General features: G+C 35.7%; 4 protein-coding genes across 7 annotated transcripts in view; all 4 read left to right on the top strand.

Moving 5' to 3' along the window:
• The window catches only part of LOC105178102, a 6,898-nt gene extending 5,826 nt beyond the window's left edge, over nucleotides 1–1,072 (top strand). The window contains exon 3 of the mRNA XM_011101466.2: nucleotides 435–1,072. Within this exon, the coding sequence (XP_011099768.1) occupies nucleotides 435–904 (470 nt within the window). The 3' untranslated portion in view covers nucleotides 905–1,072. The remainder of the gene's footprint in view (nucleotides 1–434) is intronic.
• LOC105178101 (50S ribosomal protein L17) lies at nucleotides 3,989–7,214 on the top strand. 3 transcript variants are annotated; one of them, XR_849100.2, is made up of 7 exons: nucleotides 3,989–4,239; nucleotides 4,349–4,403; nucleotides 4,902–4,952; nucleotides 6,164–6,255; nucleotides 6,337–6,414; nucleotides 6,591–6,804; nucleotides 6,982–7,214. XR_849100.2 is itself a non-coding variant. In XM_011101465.2 (6 exons), exons 1-6 carry the CDS (start codon nucleotides 4,184–4,186, stop codon nucleotides 6,739–6,741), a joined length of 483 nt encoding a protein of 160 aa, XP_011099767.1. In that variant the 5' UTR covers nucleotides 3,990–4,183; the 3' UTR covers nucleotides 6,742–7,214. The 3 variants fall into 3 exon arrangements, 1 of the variants encoding a protein (XP_011099767.1); XR_849101.2 differs by having other exon boundaries at nucleotides 6,970–7,214; XM_011101465.2 differs by having other exon boundaries at nucleotides 3,990–4,239; nucleotides 6,591–7,214.
• LOC105178100 (UDP-glucuronate:xylan alpha-glucuronosyltransferase 1) lies at nucleotides 7,364–11,415 on the top strand. Of its 2 annotated transcripts, XM_011101464.2 has the most exons (4): nucleotides 7,364–8,831; nucleotides 9,176–9,382; nucleotides 9,463–10,073; nucleotides 10,272–11,415. In XM_011101464.2, the coding sequence occupies exons 1-4, from the start codon at nucleotides 8,812–8,814 to the stop codon at nucleotides 11,249–11,251; spliced, it is 1,818 nt and encodes a 605-aa protein (XP_011099766.1). In that variant the 5' UTR covers nucleotides 7,364–8,811; the 3' UTR covers nucleotides 11,252–11,415. The 2 variants fall into 2 exon arrangements, with proteins under 2 accessions (XP_011099766.1, XP_011099765.1); XM_011101463.2 differs by having other exon boundaries at nucleotides 7,364–9,382.
• The window catches only part of LOC105178099 (endo-1,4-beta-xylanase A), a 6,214-nt gene continuing 3,869 nt past the window's right edge, over nucleotides 12,834–15,178 (top strand). The window contains 5 exon segments of the mRNA XM_011101462.2: nucleotides 12,834–13,289; nucleotides 13,426–13,488; nucleotides 14,250–14,614; nucleotides 14,689–14,848; nucleotides 14,984–15,178. The exon segment at nucleotides 14,984–15,178 is cut by the window's right edge and continues 146 nt beyond it. Coding sequence (XP_011099764.1) covers nucleotides 13,227–13,289; nucleotides 13,426–13,488; nucleotides 14,250–14,614; nucleotides 14,689–14,848; nucleotides 14,984–15,178 — 846 coding nt within the window. The 5' untranslated portion in view covers nucleotides 12,834–13,226.

Genomic DNA, 15,178 nt, shown 5'->3' with positions numbered 1-15,178 from the left:
GTCAAATTCTCTATCAACAACAGATGAATACACAAGCAAAGCCATTTTCTGAAGAATATGTGTATTCACAAAAATCTGTTTTTTTTAGAAGGAATGGAGTAGCTGGGTTTAAATAACAGAGAAGAAACAGAGAAAATATCCTAACAAACTAACAGCAATGCCATGTGAGCAGCTAACTAAAAGACAAAATTGTAAAACAAAATGAGCTAAGTAAAATGGTGTAAAAGCGGAAATAAAAAAAACACGACTACATTAGAGAGAAGAGAAGCAACACATGAATCAGCAATTCTCCTCTGTAGATTGACAATCTTAACAAATTGTATGACTTAAAGAACAAAACAAGATAGAGAGGGTTAGATGCTTTTTTTTTTTTCAAAATGATTCCCCATTTTTCTAAAATAGAAATCTTGTTATTGTTTCTGCATGCTAAACAGGTGAGCATGAGTACATAGAGATAACACGCCAAGCCAAAAAGGGATCAAGTGGATTGAGGTTGATAGTGGACATAGATTTCAAGTCACAGTTCGAGCTGGCGAGGCCAACGCCAAACTACAAAGACCTCTGCGACGTTCTCCCCACGATCTTCGTAGGAGACGAGCAGAAGCTGAACAACATCATCACCATTCTCTGCGGTGAGGCGGAGAAATCATTCCGCGAAAGAGGTCTCCACGTGCCGCCATGGCGAACGCCCCACTACATGCAGTTGAAGTGGTTTCCTCCCCCTCAGAACCCGCCTCCCCAGCTCTCCCTCGGACGACGAGTTCGTGCAGAAAACAGAGCAGTAGAAGCCGGTGATCGTGCAGTTGTTGCAGCTGAATTCTTGAGTGATAGGAGGAAGTATCTTGGAATTGATCAGTGTGGTTTGTCCGGTCAATTTTCTGCTATGAGGATGGAGTGCAGCTGAAATCGTGGTAACTTAGTTCCGACTTCTGTTTCTAGGGAGGTTTGAGTACTAATTTGGAGGTAGATGGCCTTTTTTTGCTAACACGATTTTGTAGATTCAGAGTCGACCCTTTTTGGCACTTGCAGTGACTTGGTGATTGAGTTGGAAGTTGAAATATATTTACCTGAATCTTTTTTTGTCGAATTAAATTAATTATATAATAAGTTTAATATATTTATTAACAACCACGACAGTAGCAAAGTCCTAGTACGTTAATTCATATTTGTCATTATTTTATTTTTTTTATATAGTAATTAAATATAGCGAAAAATTATATTATTCTGATTTGTAATAAATATAAAAATTATGGGAAGAAAAAAGTGGTTTAATGGTTGTATTTTTGTTCCTGTGCAATATAATCACGAGTTCAAGGTTGAATGAAATTTGAGAAACTAGTTTTGATTCTTTAAAAAAAAAAAAAAAATTTAATCCTCCTTTAAAGAATATTGAAAACTATTGTAGAAATAAACAAGAAAAAAATAACAAATGATAATAGACATAACAAATTTAAAAACTACTCTAAAAGTAGAAAAATAGCTATTTACAACCCAAACCCTTTTATCAAATGAAGAATTTTAATAGAATAGGGAATTAACCAAAAAAAAAAAAAAACCAGTATTCTCCAATTCATGCAATTTGCTATTAATTTCCATTCTGTATATTATCTATTATTCCTTAATTTACTAATTATAAATATTCTGACAGCATTAGTTTTGTTTTCTTCGCCAATCCTAATACGTCGAAAAAATGAGGCGCGTTGAAATTGAAGAAAAAATAAAAAATTAAATACTAACTAAATATTTAGACTCTTGTAATTAGTATTCAGGAGCAAAATAGATGATATTTAACTCTAAATTATGAAAATTGATATTAAGTTACGTGATTTAAAAACATAGCAACCTCAAAGGAAAGGGTAAAATACTTCTTTTTTTTGAAGTATTAATTCTTTTTTTCTGTAATTTAAGAGAATTTTACACTTGTTTCAAAGAGAAATTTGAATCAAAGTCCAATATGAATATACAATTATGCATGCAGCTCCCTTGGAAGGAAGTAAAAAATGGTTGGAAACTGATAGAAACTTCAAGAGAATATTTTCTCAAGATTTACATTCATAGACAAATTCTATGAATACGGACAGAATATACATAGGATGAGGACATGATTTGATATTATCCCAATGTGGATAAAGACAAGGACACCCAGATTGCAATAGCAAAATAAGAGAAAAGAGTTAAAACCAGTGGCCGGTCCATTGAAACAAGTGGCAGAAACCAAGGGGAGAGGAGACCAGGATTTCATGTACATTTCATACTTCTGTCAGTATTGGATTGTGGTGCCCCATGATACCAACTAACTTGTGCCAATCAATTTCATCTAATCTATAGTCAGAAATCCAAGTTCAAAGTTGATGTTGTTTGGTATTTGATTGGTGTTTCGATCAGTAATGTATTATTGTTTATTTTGATTTTATATGAATTTTATAATTTTATTTTAAAAATGTCTCTTATTAGGGAGAGGAAATTTTAGAGTTTAATTGTAATTCATTCAAGCTCCTCGTCTGCATTCGATGTGGGATGTTTGTCTTCAATATCAGCTCCCAAACGAGAAATTTGGGACAAGTACATAGCTTTTGTTCCCATAGACATCATCAATGATCTGGTTGTAAGTTGAATCTTGAGAGTGAACAAGAAAGTTACCCTTAACACGCCTAATGTTACCTACGTTTTGTATCTAGACAGAGTATTTGTTAAGGGCTGGTTTATACCTAGTCTTGTCAACGAATGGTCCTTGCTTTTAAAAATAATATTTCAGATATATGTATTTATGGCACAGTTTTTATAACTGAATTAGGGAACGAATGAAAGAATTACTCTCGACATGACTAATGCTTCTCTTGTTTTTAGAGAGGGGATTTTTTGAGAGATTGGTTTATATCAAATCATGTCAATAAGTAGTCCTCCCTTTTAAAAATATATTGAGGTATTTATAGTGGAATTGAAAATATTAAGACGTGATAAGGTGTATGTATTTACGCGTATTTTATGTTTAAAAACTTACTTTTATCCCATTATAAATATTAATATTATTAATACATCCATCATATATAGCTCCCAAACGAATTACAGATACGGCCAAAAATAAATAGAAGAAAGCAAGTATTTGGGTCTTTACTGCATGATAGGGGATGGGGTAGGAACCTAGTAAGTGTTGGCTCGACCCAACCCCCAAGAGTCATTTCCCCTCACTCCAACAAAATGACCATGGCTTTCAAATCAATTTATGTCGTGATCCTTCATATATTTCGAGGGGTATCAACGTTGTCTTTGGGAGATGGGGCTCCTCGTCACAATAGAGGGTTTTCGTGCTTGTATAATGTGCGTCGAGTTGTCTTACTCTATCAATGATGGAAGATATTTGTATATTTATCCCTACTTATTATATAAATTTTTGGAGGGGCTCACCTCCTCGACCGGAGATGGATGAGGAAGATGATACAACTTTTATCATGGTGATGGAGCCCCAAAGAACCTTTGGAAGGTGGAGGGGCATAGTTTTTTTTATTTATTTATATTTTCCTTAATATATGGACTGTGTATGTTTTATTCGATTTTGCATAGTTGGTTTTTCCATGTATTAGGCATGATTTGATATGTTGGATAGTTTAATTCGACTTAGTTGAGTTCGGCACATAATTTGTATTATCTAATATTTATGAACATAGTTGGTGCACCCTTTTAGTATGTAAGTTGTGTATCGATTTATCTTTAATAAACATTGCCTCGAGGATATTTTGCTCATCTTTCATAATTGATTTGTGACGTTCATATATTTTTATACATAATTAAGAGACTAATTTAATAATTATTAAATAAATATATCTTAAAAATGCTCTTTTTAGTTGTTTTAAAAATAAAAATTGACGTTGTCAACATTTTAAAAGTACTTTTTTTAAATCAAATGGTGAAAAACTCTTTTTGAAAACTATGCGAACACTTCCATAAAGTGTTGTAAACTGCTTATAAGCCCCATGATGGGTGAAGCTATCATCAAGCCAAGAGAAGTAGGCTTTGTGGGCTTGTTAATCAGCATGGCCCAAACACTTGGAACGAGCCAAGACCCAATCCCATTATTGCACCACACCTCTCTCAAGCTTCTGCTTTCCCATTTCATCTCCGCGCATTCAAGAATTTCAGAGGGTTTTACGCTTTCAGCTTCGCCACACACGCACAGGCAAAGAGCATGACGAAATTCAGGAAGCTTAATCGGCCGACGGGCCACCGAATGTCTATGCTCAGGTACTAATACAATTCTTTAATTTTCTGTTTTTTCTTGTTATTCTCTTGGTATTTTTGCTTTTTTCTTTCCCCGAGGTTTTTGGTGGAGGTTTTGATTTGTTATGTGTAGGACGATGGTGTCGCAGTTAGTGAAGCACGAACGGATCGAAACCACTGTGGCGAAGGTAATTTCTTTTGGTTTATTTTTTTATGTATTTTTTGGGTTGTTTTAGAAGCGTAGGGTTTTGCTGGGGTTTTAATGTTAGAATTAAAAGCTTTGATTTTTTCTTTCTTGTTCAGATTATGGTTTGGGTCACGTCTGAAGCGGCTAGATTGATTTGTCTTACTGTATTTAAGGGGAATTTAATGTGTTCTTGGGAGAAATTTCTGAGATAAAACCCAGAGAAAATTGTTTACTGAATATTTTCCTCTTCTGATGGAGACTGTAGTAATAAATTGCGTGGTGTTTATAGTTCTAATTATAAAGAACTTCCATGAGGAAGTTGGGTGCATTCATCTTCATGTTTTCGCATTGAATTGTTTCACTTTTATCTTTAAACTTTCATGATTTGTTAAACAGTCTGCTAATAATTTCTTCGAGTTCAAAGTTGGGCTTGTTTTGGACTTTAAGAATAATGGGGCTAATCTTTTCTCGTTGTTTCTTGTATAAATTGGAATTACAGGCTAAGGAAGTCCGTAGGCTTGCTGATAATATGGTGCAGCTTGGAAAAGAGGTGTGCTTCTAGTAGTTTCTGATCACTATACTTTCCCAGTCCTGAGCTATGTTTGATGGGTCATGTCTGTTGAATTATAAAATGAGACATCAAGTGACAATGTATTAAATCTTGCAGCTTCAGGAGTGGTACTCAGCATTGCTTCTAAGGTTCATGAATTGGCTTTATTAGCTGTATAGTATGTCCCATGTTTGGGATTTGTGTTATTGGTTGCTTTTCATCTATTCAGATTTTTTTTAATTTCATATCTCACTGAGGAAGTATCTTTATTAGTTTTTGGTTTTATTTTTTTCTTTTCTTCCTGTAAAAGTTATGGTGCGACTTTGTTATTTTGATTAGATCTGGTGGAATATAAATCTAGTTTGACTGTTAATCTGGGCAAGAATAGTGGGTTGGACCAAGTTGATTTACTACAATTGTATCTGGACCTGGACCAAGTTACAGTGTATAGATCTGTTTTGTCTCTGCTTTCCTGTAAGGATGCATCAATTTAAGCGTGAAGGTTGAGGTTGTAGACTGGCTGAAACTTTTCAGTGATTGCGAAGAAGTGTGAGAAGGTTGAATGAAACAATTTTTAGAGAGTAACCGGCATCTGGTAAAAGCTTATCAATTGACTAGTAAATCAGGTTGAATGAAACAATTTTTAGAGAGTAACCGGCATCTGGTAAAAGCTTATCAATTGACAAGTATTTACTAATTTATTAATAGTAACAGTCAGGCTAGAAAGTTCAGAGAAGAAATGAGTTCAGTAGCATTTGAACTTCTGAGATAAGCATAGAATTGTTTGAATTAACAGTCTCTAGTATCTATGAAAAAGAAACCGAAAAGAGGTTATTTCTGTGAGCTTCATTTTTTGGTTTTCAAAACAAGTTTGAAATTTTGAATTGTTTCCAATCCAAAAGGGCTTTATTTAGCCATCGCGCATGATATATTTTTGCTAGATTAATTGCATTTCTGCAATACTCGATTCAGAAGATGGAACTACGTCATACATGGAGGCATGCATGTCAACATCTTTAACAAGTTACTCGCATTTTCTCATTTCTAATACATAATGGTAGAAAAGTTTATGAAAGTAAGGAGAGGAGCAGAATTTACCTTATCCTATGAATGTATTTGCAGAATTTGTTAATAAAGGTACCGTATTAAAGAAATTGGATAAAAAGTTTTTGATGCTTTCTAATTCTTAACACATGTACCAAATTGCACAGGGTACCCTTTGTGCTGCCAGACAAGCTGCTGCCTTTGTCCGTGGGGATGATGTACTTCACAAGCTATTTACAGAATTGGCCTATAGATACAAGTGAATCTCAAAGCTCTTTACTCTTCTGGCATTTCTTTGAAATATGATTGTGATAGTATGCTGCACACTTATGTATTACAGAGATAGGGCCGGTGGATACACGAGGTTGCTTCGAACACGTATTCGAGTTGGTGATGCTGCACCAATGGCTTATATTGAGTATGTCTTTTGCTTTGTGTTTCAATAATTGAGTAGAGGCAATAGCTTGTTGTCTTCATTTGCCCTCTTCTGTGTACATCTTTCTTCATGCTAAGCAGTAACAACCAGGCAATCCTGTTACTCATTTTCCTAATCATGTTATCTCTCTGGGTGACAGTATTTTTACTCTTGCTCAGGTTTATAGATAGAGAAAATGAACTTAGGCAGTCCAAGCCACCAGTCCCCCAGCCACCACAGAGGGCACCCTTGGATCCCTGGACAAGATCTCGACTCACCAGACAATTCGCACCACCTAAAGAAGAGAAGGAATCTGAATCTGACAATTGAATTATCTTCTCAAACAATGTAGTTTGAGTTGCATTTGAGGGTTCTCTTCTCATCTTCGTATTGGTATGTAAAATTTCTGAGTTAATAAATGAAAAATGGTTTTCTCTCATCATCTCAGCGCTAATGAATACAAGCTCCCGTTCCATTGAGGAATGAAGTCCTCAATGGAAGAAACTGTTGAGTTGAAATATACATTGTGCCTTAGGTGTGACTTTGATTTTTTGGTAGCTTCTTCTGTAGGCTCAGAAACGGAGCCACCTCCGTCCGGACAACAGTGAATGAGGGACTCTGTTAAAGAAAAGGAAGAAAACATTGTTGAGTTTTGATGTCTTTAGATTTGTCGTGTCTTTTGGTTGTCACTTGCAATGTTCTATTCGGAGTGGACATATGCATCAATTAGTTTTGCCTGGTAGAGTGCTACTACGAAACACTTGTATTTGTTTCTTGGCATATGAATGGGTATTCACCTTTAATCCAGGAGCAAAAAGCAATTCCTGGTGAGAGTGTTTGATCTGAAGATACTTGATAATTTTTAAGTATCACAGTTCAATAACAATTGGAAAACTGAATTATGATTAATTAGTTTTTCCAAGACTATGCTTACGATCAAATATAATAACTTTTCCAAGACTAGACTATTGTTATAACTTATATCAAGCATCTGATCGTATGTCATAATGCCAAAAGGTGACACTTCCAATTCAAACCAGAGCTGTCCAAATGTAACCTCCATATTTATAGCACCCATCAAGACATCAGCTTTTGAGTTTATTATTGAGTGGTCAATATTAAGAAAAAAACTATAATGGTTAATCACATGAACCCTAATGCAATTTTTGGAATGTAGAGGGTGGGTGGTAAAACACACTGCTTTTTCACGGTTCTGCATATGCTATATTTGATATTTAATATATAAAGTACTTTTGAGAGTATAAAGTGGCGTTTAATATGTCGAGTAGTTAGATGATCGACATATATATTACTTTTCAAAAGTAAGGCCATATGACTATTATTTATGGACCTAATACACAAATTATCAAATGTAGCATGAGTTTAACCTTTTTTCACCAGCCCCTAAAATGAATCGACAAGTAGAGGGTAGAATCCAACTTAGAAAAACCTAGAAGATTATATTTTCCTTATTTGGTGGGAAGATTTGGGGAATCAACCATTAAACACATGAATAATCAACTAAACCTTGTTGTTTGATTAATCTCAGATAGTCATGCTTTCTTTACAAAGAAACTAGTAAACAACTTTCGAAATCCCAATTTACATCAGGTGATGGCAATGCCATATTGCTTGCCTACTGTTATGTAATGTACTCAAGAGGAAAGTAAAGATGTCAATCTTCCCTCAGCCAACTCCAAGAAGAAAACTATGATATCCTTCTATTGAAAGAGGATCTGCTTTTGGAAGTTTAGCTACAAATGATTCCAAGAAGCATGCATTTTTGGTAGTTGTGTCTACAACACATGTAAAATATATATATAAAGACATTTATGAGTAGGAGAGTTGGAAATGCACATTACTCACTACTGTATTTACCCTGTTTCCCGAATCGGATTTTCCATTCCAAATTCTGTTACATCTCTATTCCCTTTAATATGTACACGCCATGTGTACAAAGATGACGTCATTTATTTTATTTAAGGAAAGATTTTATACATGCAGCGCTGTGTATGTTAATTGAAATAGAAGATGTCGTCTCTGTCTTTCTCTCTCTCTCTCTCCATTCTATAACTGCTATTTCCTTCACTTATGAGTTCATATGGATAAGTATCCTTTGTTTGAAATGGCACATTGTAACTTTCAATGGCCATCTCATGGTAAGTTGTCAACCATTTTTATGGTAAGGAAAATATGAGTTGATTATCTTCTATATTTTGCTCTTCATTTTCTTTATCAGTGCTCTTTTTCCTGGACCCTTTTTGTTATCTGTAGCACTGCATGTCTGGAGCTGTGGCATTCATCAGCTGGATTATATGTGTTTTCCCTGAAAAGGTGTTGTTTTTTCATTCTTGATGGAACAGATAGTGACGAAGAACGATTAGTCATTTCTGAATCACCATGGATGCAAGACAAAGAACGTCAGTACGTTTCGTCGTTTATGTTTACAGTAGTTATAGGAAGAAATTTCCGTTCACTTTTGTTCCCTCTGTCACGAAGTTTAACAAATACGAATCGGTTCCAAAAAATTAAAACTTCCCTCCAATGATGTTGTGCTTGGCTGGCATAAACAGTTAGATTCAAAGTTAATTGCCTCAAGAACCACGCAGTCACTTAGATTTCATCACATACACATATTAACTTAGTCCTACTAAAGCGTGCTTAAGTTTTGGAAAGTATCAGGTTCTTACATTGTTGTCTTGATCATCAACTTATATATGTGGCTGGCCCTGCCAGCAGTAACTGAGCTTACATGTGTTAACAGAGACGACGCATACAAAAGAAAGCTGCAGAGGATCAAAGTGAGGAGTGTCGAGAATTCTTTTAACTTTGCTACTGGAGGCAAGAATGCTAAATGGAAGTTCCAACCCTTAAAACTTGTCCTGATTATCCTTGTTCTTGGTGTGTTTTTCACGTTTCTTTCTTCTCCAACAGTTTGTTATCAAAACGGCACATCCCACACAGTTTCTCGGTAAGTTAAAGGCTATAAGGGATCACTTTTCTCTATTGACGTTTATCTCATTGGGCTTGCTCTTTAAATTCTGTCAACAGGTGGATTTGGGGTGGATCAGATCCTCGATACATATCAGATTTAGACATCAGTTGGGAAGAAATTTTGAGAGCCTTGAATCAGTTACAAGACTATGACAAAATTCAAGGGGTCGGCCTTCTCAATTTCAACAAAAACGAAATCCATAAATGGCAACACTTTATTCCCAACGCCAATCACACCGTTCTCCATCTGGACTATGCTGATAAAAACCTGACATGGGAGTCCTTGTACCCAGAGTGGATCGATGAAGTCCAAGAAAATGAAGTTCCCAGCTGCCCTTCTCTTCCAAGCATTGAAGTTCCAAGAGAACGACTTGATCTCATCGCTGTCAAGCTTCCTTGCCGAAAAGAAGGCAACTGGTCAAGAGACATTGCTCGGCTGCATTTACAGATTGCTGCTGCTAATTTAGCCGCCTCTTGCAAAGGAATTTACCCTGTGCACGTTCTTTTTGTAACAAGCTGCTTTCCCATACCAAACTTGTTTACCTGCAAGGATTTGGTTGCACATGAAGGTAAAACGTGGTTGTATAAGCCAAATTTGACAGCATTGAGAGAAAAGCTTTGCCTCCCAATTGGATCCTGTGAACTTGCGCTTCCGCTTGGAGGTGTAGGTAAGTCCATGACTCTTTAGCATTTTATAAACCAGAAAAGATTGACCTTATTGCTCTTCTATTCTGCCTTCATATGGAAATCAAGAATCCAATTCATAACTTCTCTTGTTAAGGATTTTCATTTACTTGTTCAAAACTTGAATTCTATGGACATCTATTTGGTTCTGACGACTTCAAATGACAATCTTGTGGAAACAGAAAGGGATTACTCAAGAAAGAGGCAAAGGGAGGCGTATGCCACGATCCTGCATTCAGCTTATGTTTACGTTTGTGGAGCCATAGTTGCCGCGCAGAGCATCAGAATGTCAGGGTCCACCAGGGACCTTGTCATTCTTGTTGATAAATCGATCAGCGACCACCATAGAAACGGGCTAGAATTGGCGGGTTGGCAAGTCAGGACTATAGAGAGAATAAGAAATCCAAAAGCTGAAAAAGATGCCTACAACGAATGGAACTACAGCAAGTTCAGATTATGGCAGCTGACAGATTATGATAAGATAATTTTCATCGATGCTGATATGCTTATCCTCCGAAACATTGATTTCCTGTTCGTTATGCCAGAGATCTCCGCCACAGGCAACAGTGGTCCGCGTTTCAACTCAGGAGTAATGGTGATAGAGCCATCAAACTGCACGTTCGAGCTTCTGATGCATCATATAAATGAGATAGAATCGTACAACGGTGGAGACCAGGGCTACTTGAACGAAATATTCACATGGTGGCACCGGATACCCCGGCACATGAATTTCCTCAAGCACTTCTGGATTGGTGACGATGAGCAAGTGAGGCAGACCAAAGTCCATCTCTTTGAGGCAGAACCGCCTATTCTTTACGTTCTTCACTACTTAGGCAACAAGCCTTGGGTATGCTTCAGGGACTACGACTGCAACTGGAACGTCGACCAGTTGCAAGAATTTGCAAGCAATGTTGCCCACAGGACATGGTGGAAAGTGCACGACATGATGCCGGAGAAACTCCAAGGTTTCTGCATGCTGAAAACTATACAGAAAGCACAGTTGGAGTGGGACAGAAGGGAAGCAGAGAAGGCCAACTATTCGGATGGGCATTGGAGGATCAGAATACGGGACGAGCGTCTCATACGGTGCATCGATCAGGACTGCAGCTGGCAAGGCATGTTGAGGCACTGGGGCGAGAACACCCCTCCAGCTAGTTTATGATCAACAACAAATGTCAGCTGCTTCTTGAATAGATAGAGATTTTTGCATTGGGTGCTCTATGAATGCTTTAGACACATTTAGGACAATGAACATGTTTCTTGAAAGTTTCTTAGTTTGATACTTGGGCTGTTCCACTGATTCAATATCACTGATGACATTATTGCTTATGTTTGAGAAAAATTACTATGTTTTATGTCAGTTGTATGTGTTTATTCTCCATCTATGCATTTGCTTTAATTTTTCACTATTAAATTTTATTATTCTATATATTCTTACATACAAATACATTAAATTATTTTTCATATAAAATTCATGGATTACTAATTTTTATCTCTCATTCTACTAAGTGTTATTAATATGTTCTGATCAGCTATTTCAAATTGCTCGAATTACTCTAGATATATTAAAATTTTTGTATATGTGTTGTATTAATTATGGGTTACTAATATTTAATTTTTAATAAGATCAACTTAAAAGAATTGTTTTTAATTAAATCGTGAATGAATTCAAAACTAAAGTGTCATTCAAGATACAAAAATCATAAGGTCCTTTTTCTTATTCATTACTTTTATGTATAATTACATTATTACATCATTATTTCAGAAAATCATTAAGGGTGATGAAAATTATAATTAAGATAAATTACAACAAGTTCTTCTGAAATTTGGTATAATTACAAAAAAATTTTCATTGTTTAAAAGATTATAAATACTCTCTGATATTTTGATGAGATTGTCTAATTCTTAAATAGAGGTTTGGAATTATAAATTTTACCCTGGCAGTAATTTTTTTTTTTTAAAAAAAAATTAAAAACAATTAGAGAAGGTAAATAGAAATTTTTTATCTAGGCCGCTTGGGCTTTTTTAGGCTAATTTATTTCCTGAAGATACTTATATGCCCAATTTAAAGGTTGGACCAAATATACAAAAATTTATAATTTTTAGGGATCAAAATCAAGGGAGGTGCATATTAGCGACCAAAAGCGAACAAGTTGTTTATATAGGGACAAAAAAATATAATTAACTCTAAAAGATTTTATATTTTTATTCATTTTTTTAAAAAAAAAATTAGCATTTTCGTTTAAATATTCATATAACGAGTACAATTATAAAGATTTTCTTTTGTAAATATAAATTCCATTAATAAAAGAAGATCGTACAGTACAACAGTGCTCACCTGGTGGTTTCTTCCTCGACAGGCCAAGGGATATGCTATAATCTATATAACGCACATGAACTAACATAACGAGATAAATTAACACTGATAATCCTCTGTCTAATATCTTCCACAATAATGGTGACTATGATGTTCGGTGGTCGCTCCATATGCTCAAAGTGTCTCAAATTTCGTTCCCTCCAAATGTGTTAAATGCAAGCAGCAATGAGTGCAAATTTAGTCTCAAATTTTTGAAGAAAAAAATATAATTTCCTATTTTTGAAGATAGGTTAAGTATAATTAAGCCTTTTTACTTGTAAGAAAATAATATAGAAAAAAAAAAGTTGAGTTGAGAGGAAACATGAAGCTTTCATGTACTGAAAGCTTAATTCTCACCTAATCATTGTATTCCTAGAATAGAATCATAGACATGGCTTGTCGTGAAAGAGCTGAAACACAAAGATATTCATAAATCGATTAATTAAAGCAATCTAGACCACTAGACCTCTGCAAAAACTTTTGCTTCAATTCAAGCATCCACAAAGCTATTCTCTGTCTGTAAGCCAAAGGAAACTCTTAAATGATTGCATCCCACTACGATCGCTGTACTAAACCCAAGTTTACAAACTTGGGACTGAGGTTGAATTTGAATCGATTCTTAATTCCCGAGGAGAAGATTATACGGCAATACATGTTGTTGGGAGACAGAAAGCGACAACCCAAAAACCAAAAAATTTGATTGGTTGGTTGACAGGGTCCCGCGCTTTCCTTAAACTTCACTTTGCAAAACTTTCGCGGAGGCAGAGGCAGGCAATATATAATGAGCCGATTCTTGAAGTGCTGCTTCACCAGTGCAGTCTCAAGGCGAAGCCCAGATTCAAAGGTACTGGCAATGGGGTTCTTGATTCAGCGAGTGAAAATTTTGGAATTTCGTGCACATTTTTGGAAATTATGACTACCCATTTGTGAATTTGATTGATATAAGCTGGTTTTTTGATGTTCTGATGTTGGGTGTTTAGGGATCAAGAGACATTATGGAGAAGCCTTCCACTAGCAATGTCAATGGTAGCTTTCAGTCTGAGGTAATAAAGGTTTTGATTTTAGGAGCTTTTTGGATTCTCGTTTGTGTGTTTCTTCGTAGCTTTGATTTTCTCTATTATCGGATCGTTTTCGTGCTTAGTTTTATGTGTTTGTCATGGAGTTCCACAAGCTGACGAATGCATGCTCGCACCATTAGTTTTTCATTTCTTTTCTTTGTCTTTTGGTATGTGATTTCTGTTTTTTTTTTTTTTTTTTTTTTTTTTTTTACTTTTTACTTTGTGGGAGTTCAATGATTCATGCATGTGTTTTGAAAACTGAAAACGGTCTGAACCATTTATATGTTGTAATAACAAAAAGGAGAAAATGAGGATTAGCAAAAGGTGTCTATTATTCATGTGGAGTGTCAAGAATGTGATTGTTTAGCAACAATTTTGGTCATGGAAGACTACATTAGCCACTATAGTGTTTGGATGAGTCTGTTGCGTGCACTTTTAAATCTACAACACATCAGAAGTTAAGAGAAAATTTGAGCTTTCCGTCTTGATTTGGTGCAATTTGATGATTTTGATATTTGATTATTGAATTAGAATTGCGTCTGCTATTGTAAATTGTAGAGGTGGTCAGAATCGTCTTAGTGAGGTTTTTGCTTAATCTTTACTTGTGTCTTTAGCATGAGCAATATTTTTAGATAGCATTTAAAATGTTAAGCCAGAAGCTACTCTATTTGAAATGTTATTTTTAATATCCTTCATCAAATTGATTATCAGTTTCATTAACTAATCTTTTATATTTTTGGCCATAGTTAAATGAAGAGGTAAAGGATTCAATCAGCAGTTCTGCTACTAACATCATCCTTAACCATGATTTTTCTGGAGGACTTCATTTGTGGCATCCTAATTGCTGCAATGGCTTTGTGGTACCCTCGGAGTCTGGTTATCCTCAGTGGCTGTCATCTAAATTAAGAGGACGTTTTGCTGTTATTACAAACCGGACAGAATGTTGGCAAGGCCTCGAACAAGACATCACTAACAGAGTTTCTGCAGGTTCAACTTACAAAGTTTGTGCTTGGGTTGGAATATCAGGGACTCCTCAAGCTGTTGCTGATGTGCAGGCCACTCTAAAAATTGAGTATCAAGATTTATCTGTTAATTATTTGTTCATTGGAAAGTAAGTTCTTTCTCTCTTTCAGTTTGCTTATCTTGCTTCAGGTAGCAATTTCTGATTCTTTTAGCCCCCTGCAGAACTTCTGCTTCAATGGAGTGTTGGGAGAAGGTAGAAGGTACATTTTCTCTGTCTACTATGCCTCAACGAGTTACGTTTTATCTCGAAGGGCCTTCGCCTGGCATTGACCTACTCATAAGATCAGTAGAAGTTACCTGCCCGAGTTCCAATCAATCTGATGTAAGTATATATCATACACTCCAACAAGCAAAGCTGTATATGTAAAAGCAACTGTGTTTTCTTGTCTACTGTTTTACACTAGACCCTTTTGTTGCTGATAGAGTTTTTATATGGGCTTGTTATTTGCGTCTGTAGAGCCAAAGAACAGGCTCTTTATGTGATGACAACGAGAACATTATCCAGAATCCAAGATTTGATGATGGCCTTAATAGTTGGTCTGGGCGAGGTTGCAAGATTGTATCGCATGATTCTATGGCTGATGGAAAAGTTCTTCCCATGTCTGGAAAGTTCTTTGCATCAACAGAAAATCGCACACAGAACTGAACTGGA

Source organism: Sesamum indicum, linkage group LG15, assembly GCF_000512975.1.
Source record: "Sesamum indicum cultivar Zhongzhi No. 13 linkage group LG15, S_indicum_v1.0, whole genome shotgun sequence".
Classification (NCBI taxonomy): domain Eukaryota; kingdom Viridiplantae; phylum Streptophyta; class Magnoliopsida; order Lamiales; family Pedaliaceae; genus Sesamum; species Sesamum indicum.
Note: the sequence above shows the minus strand (reverse complement) of the source record. Positions and strands in the feature narration are given on the sequence as shown.

What these genes read in the sequence shown, in the direction of transcription:
- LOC105178101 (XM_011101465.2), top strand. Translation starts at nt 4,184, where the DNA reads ATGACGAAATTCAGGAAGCTTAATCGGCCGACGGGCCACCGAATGTCT. An exon ending in GAATTGGCCTATAGATACAA is followed by an intron (nt 6,256 to 6,336) that starts GTGAATCTCAAA and finishes TATGTATTACAG; the next exon opens with AGATAGGGCCGGTGGATACA. An exon ending in GCACCAATGGCTTATATTGA is followed by an intron (nt 6,415 to 6,590) that starts GTATGTCTTTTG and finishes ACTCTTGCTCAG; the next exon opens with GTTTATAGATAGAGAAAATG.
- LOC105178100 (XM_011101463.2), top strand. Translation starts at nt 9,129, where the DNA reads ATGTGGCTGGCCCTGCCAGCAGTAACTGAGCTTACATGTGTTAACAGA. An exon ending in ACATCCCACACAGTTTCTCG is followed by an intron (nt 9,383 to 9,462) that starts GTAAGTTAAAGG and finishes TTCTGTCAACAG; the next exon opens with GTGGATTTGGGGTGGATCAG. An exon ending in GCTTCCGCTTGGAGGTGTAG is followed by an intron (nt 10,074 to 10,271) that starts GTAAGTCCATGA and finishes TTGTGGAAACAG; the next exon opens with AAAGGGATTACTCAAGAAAG.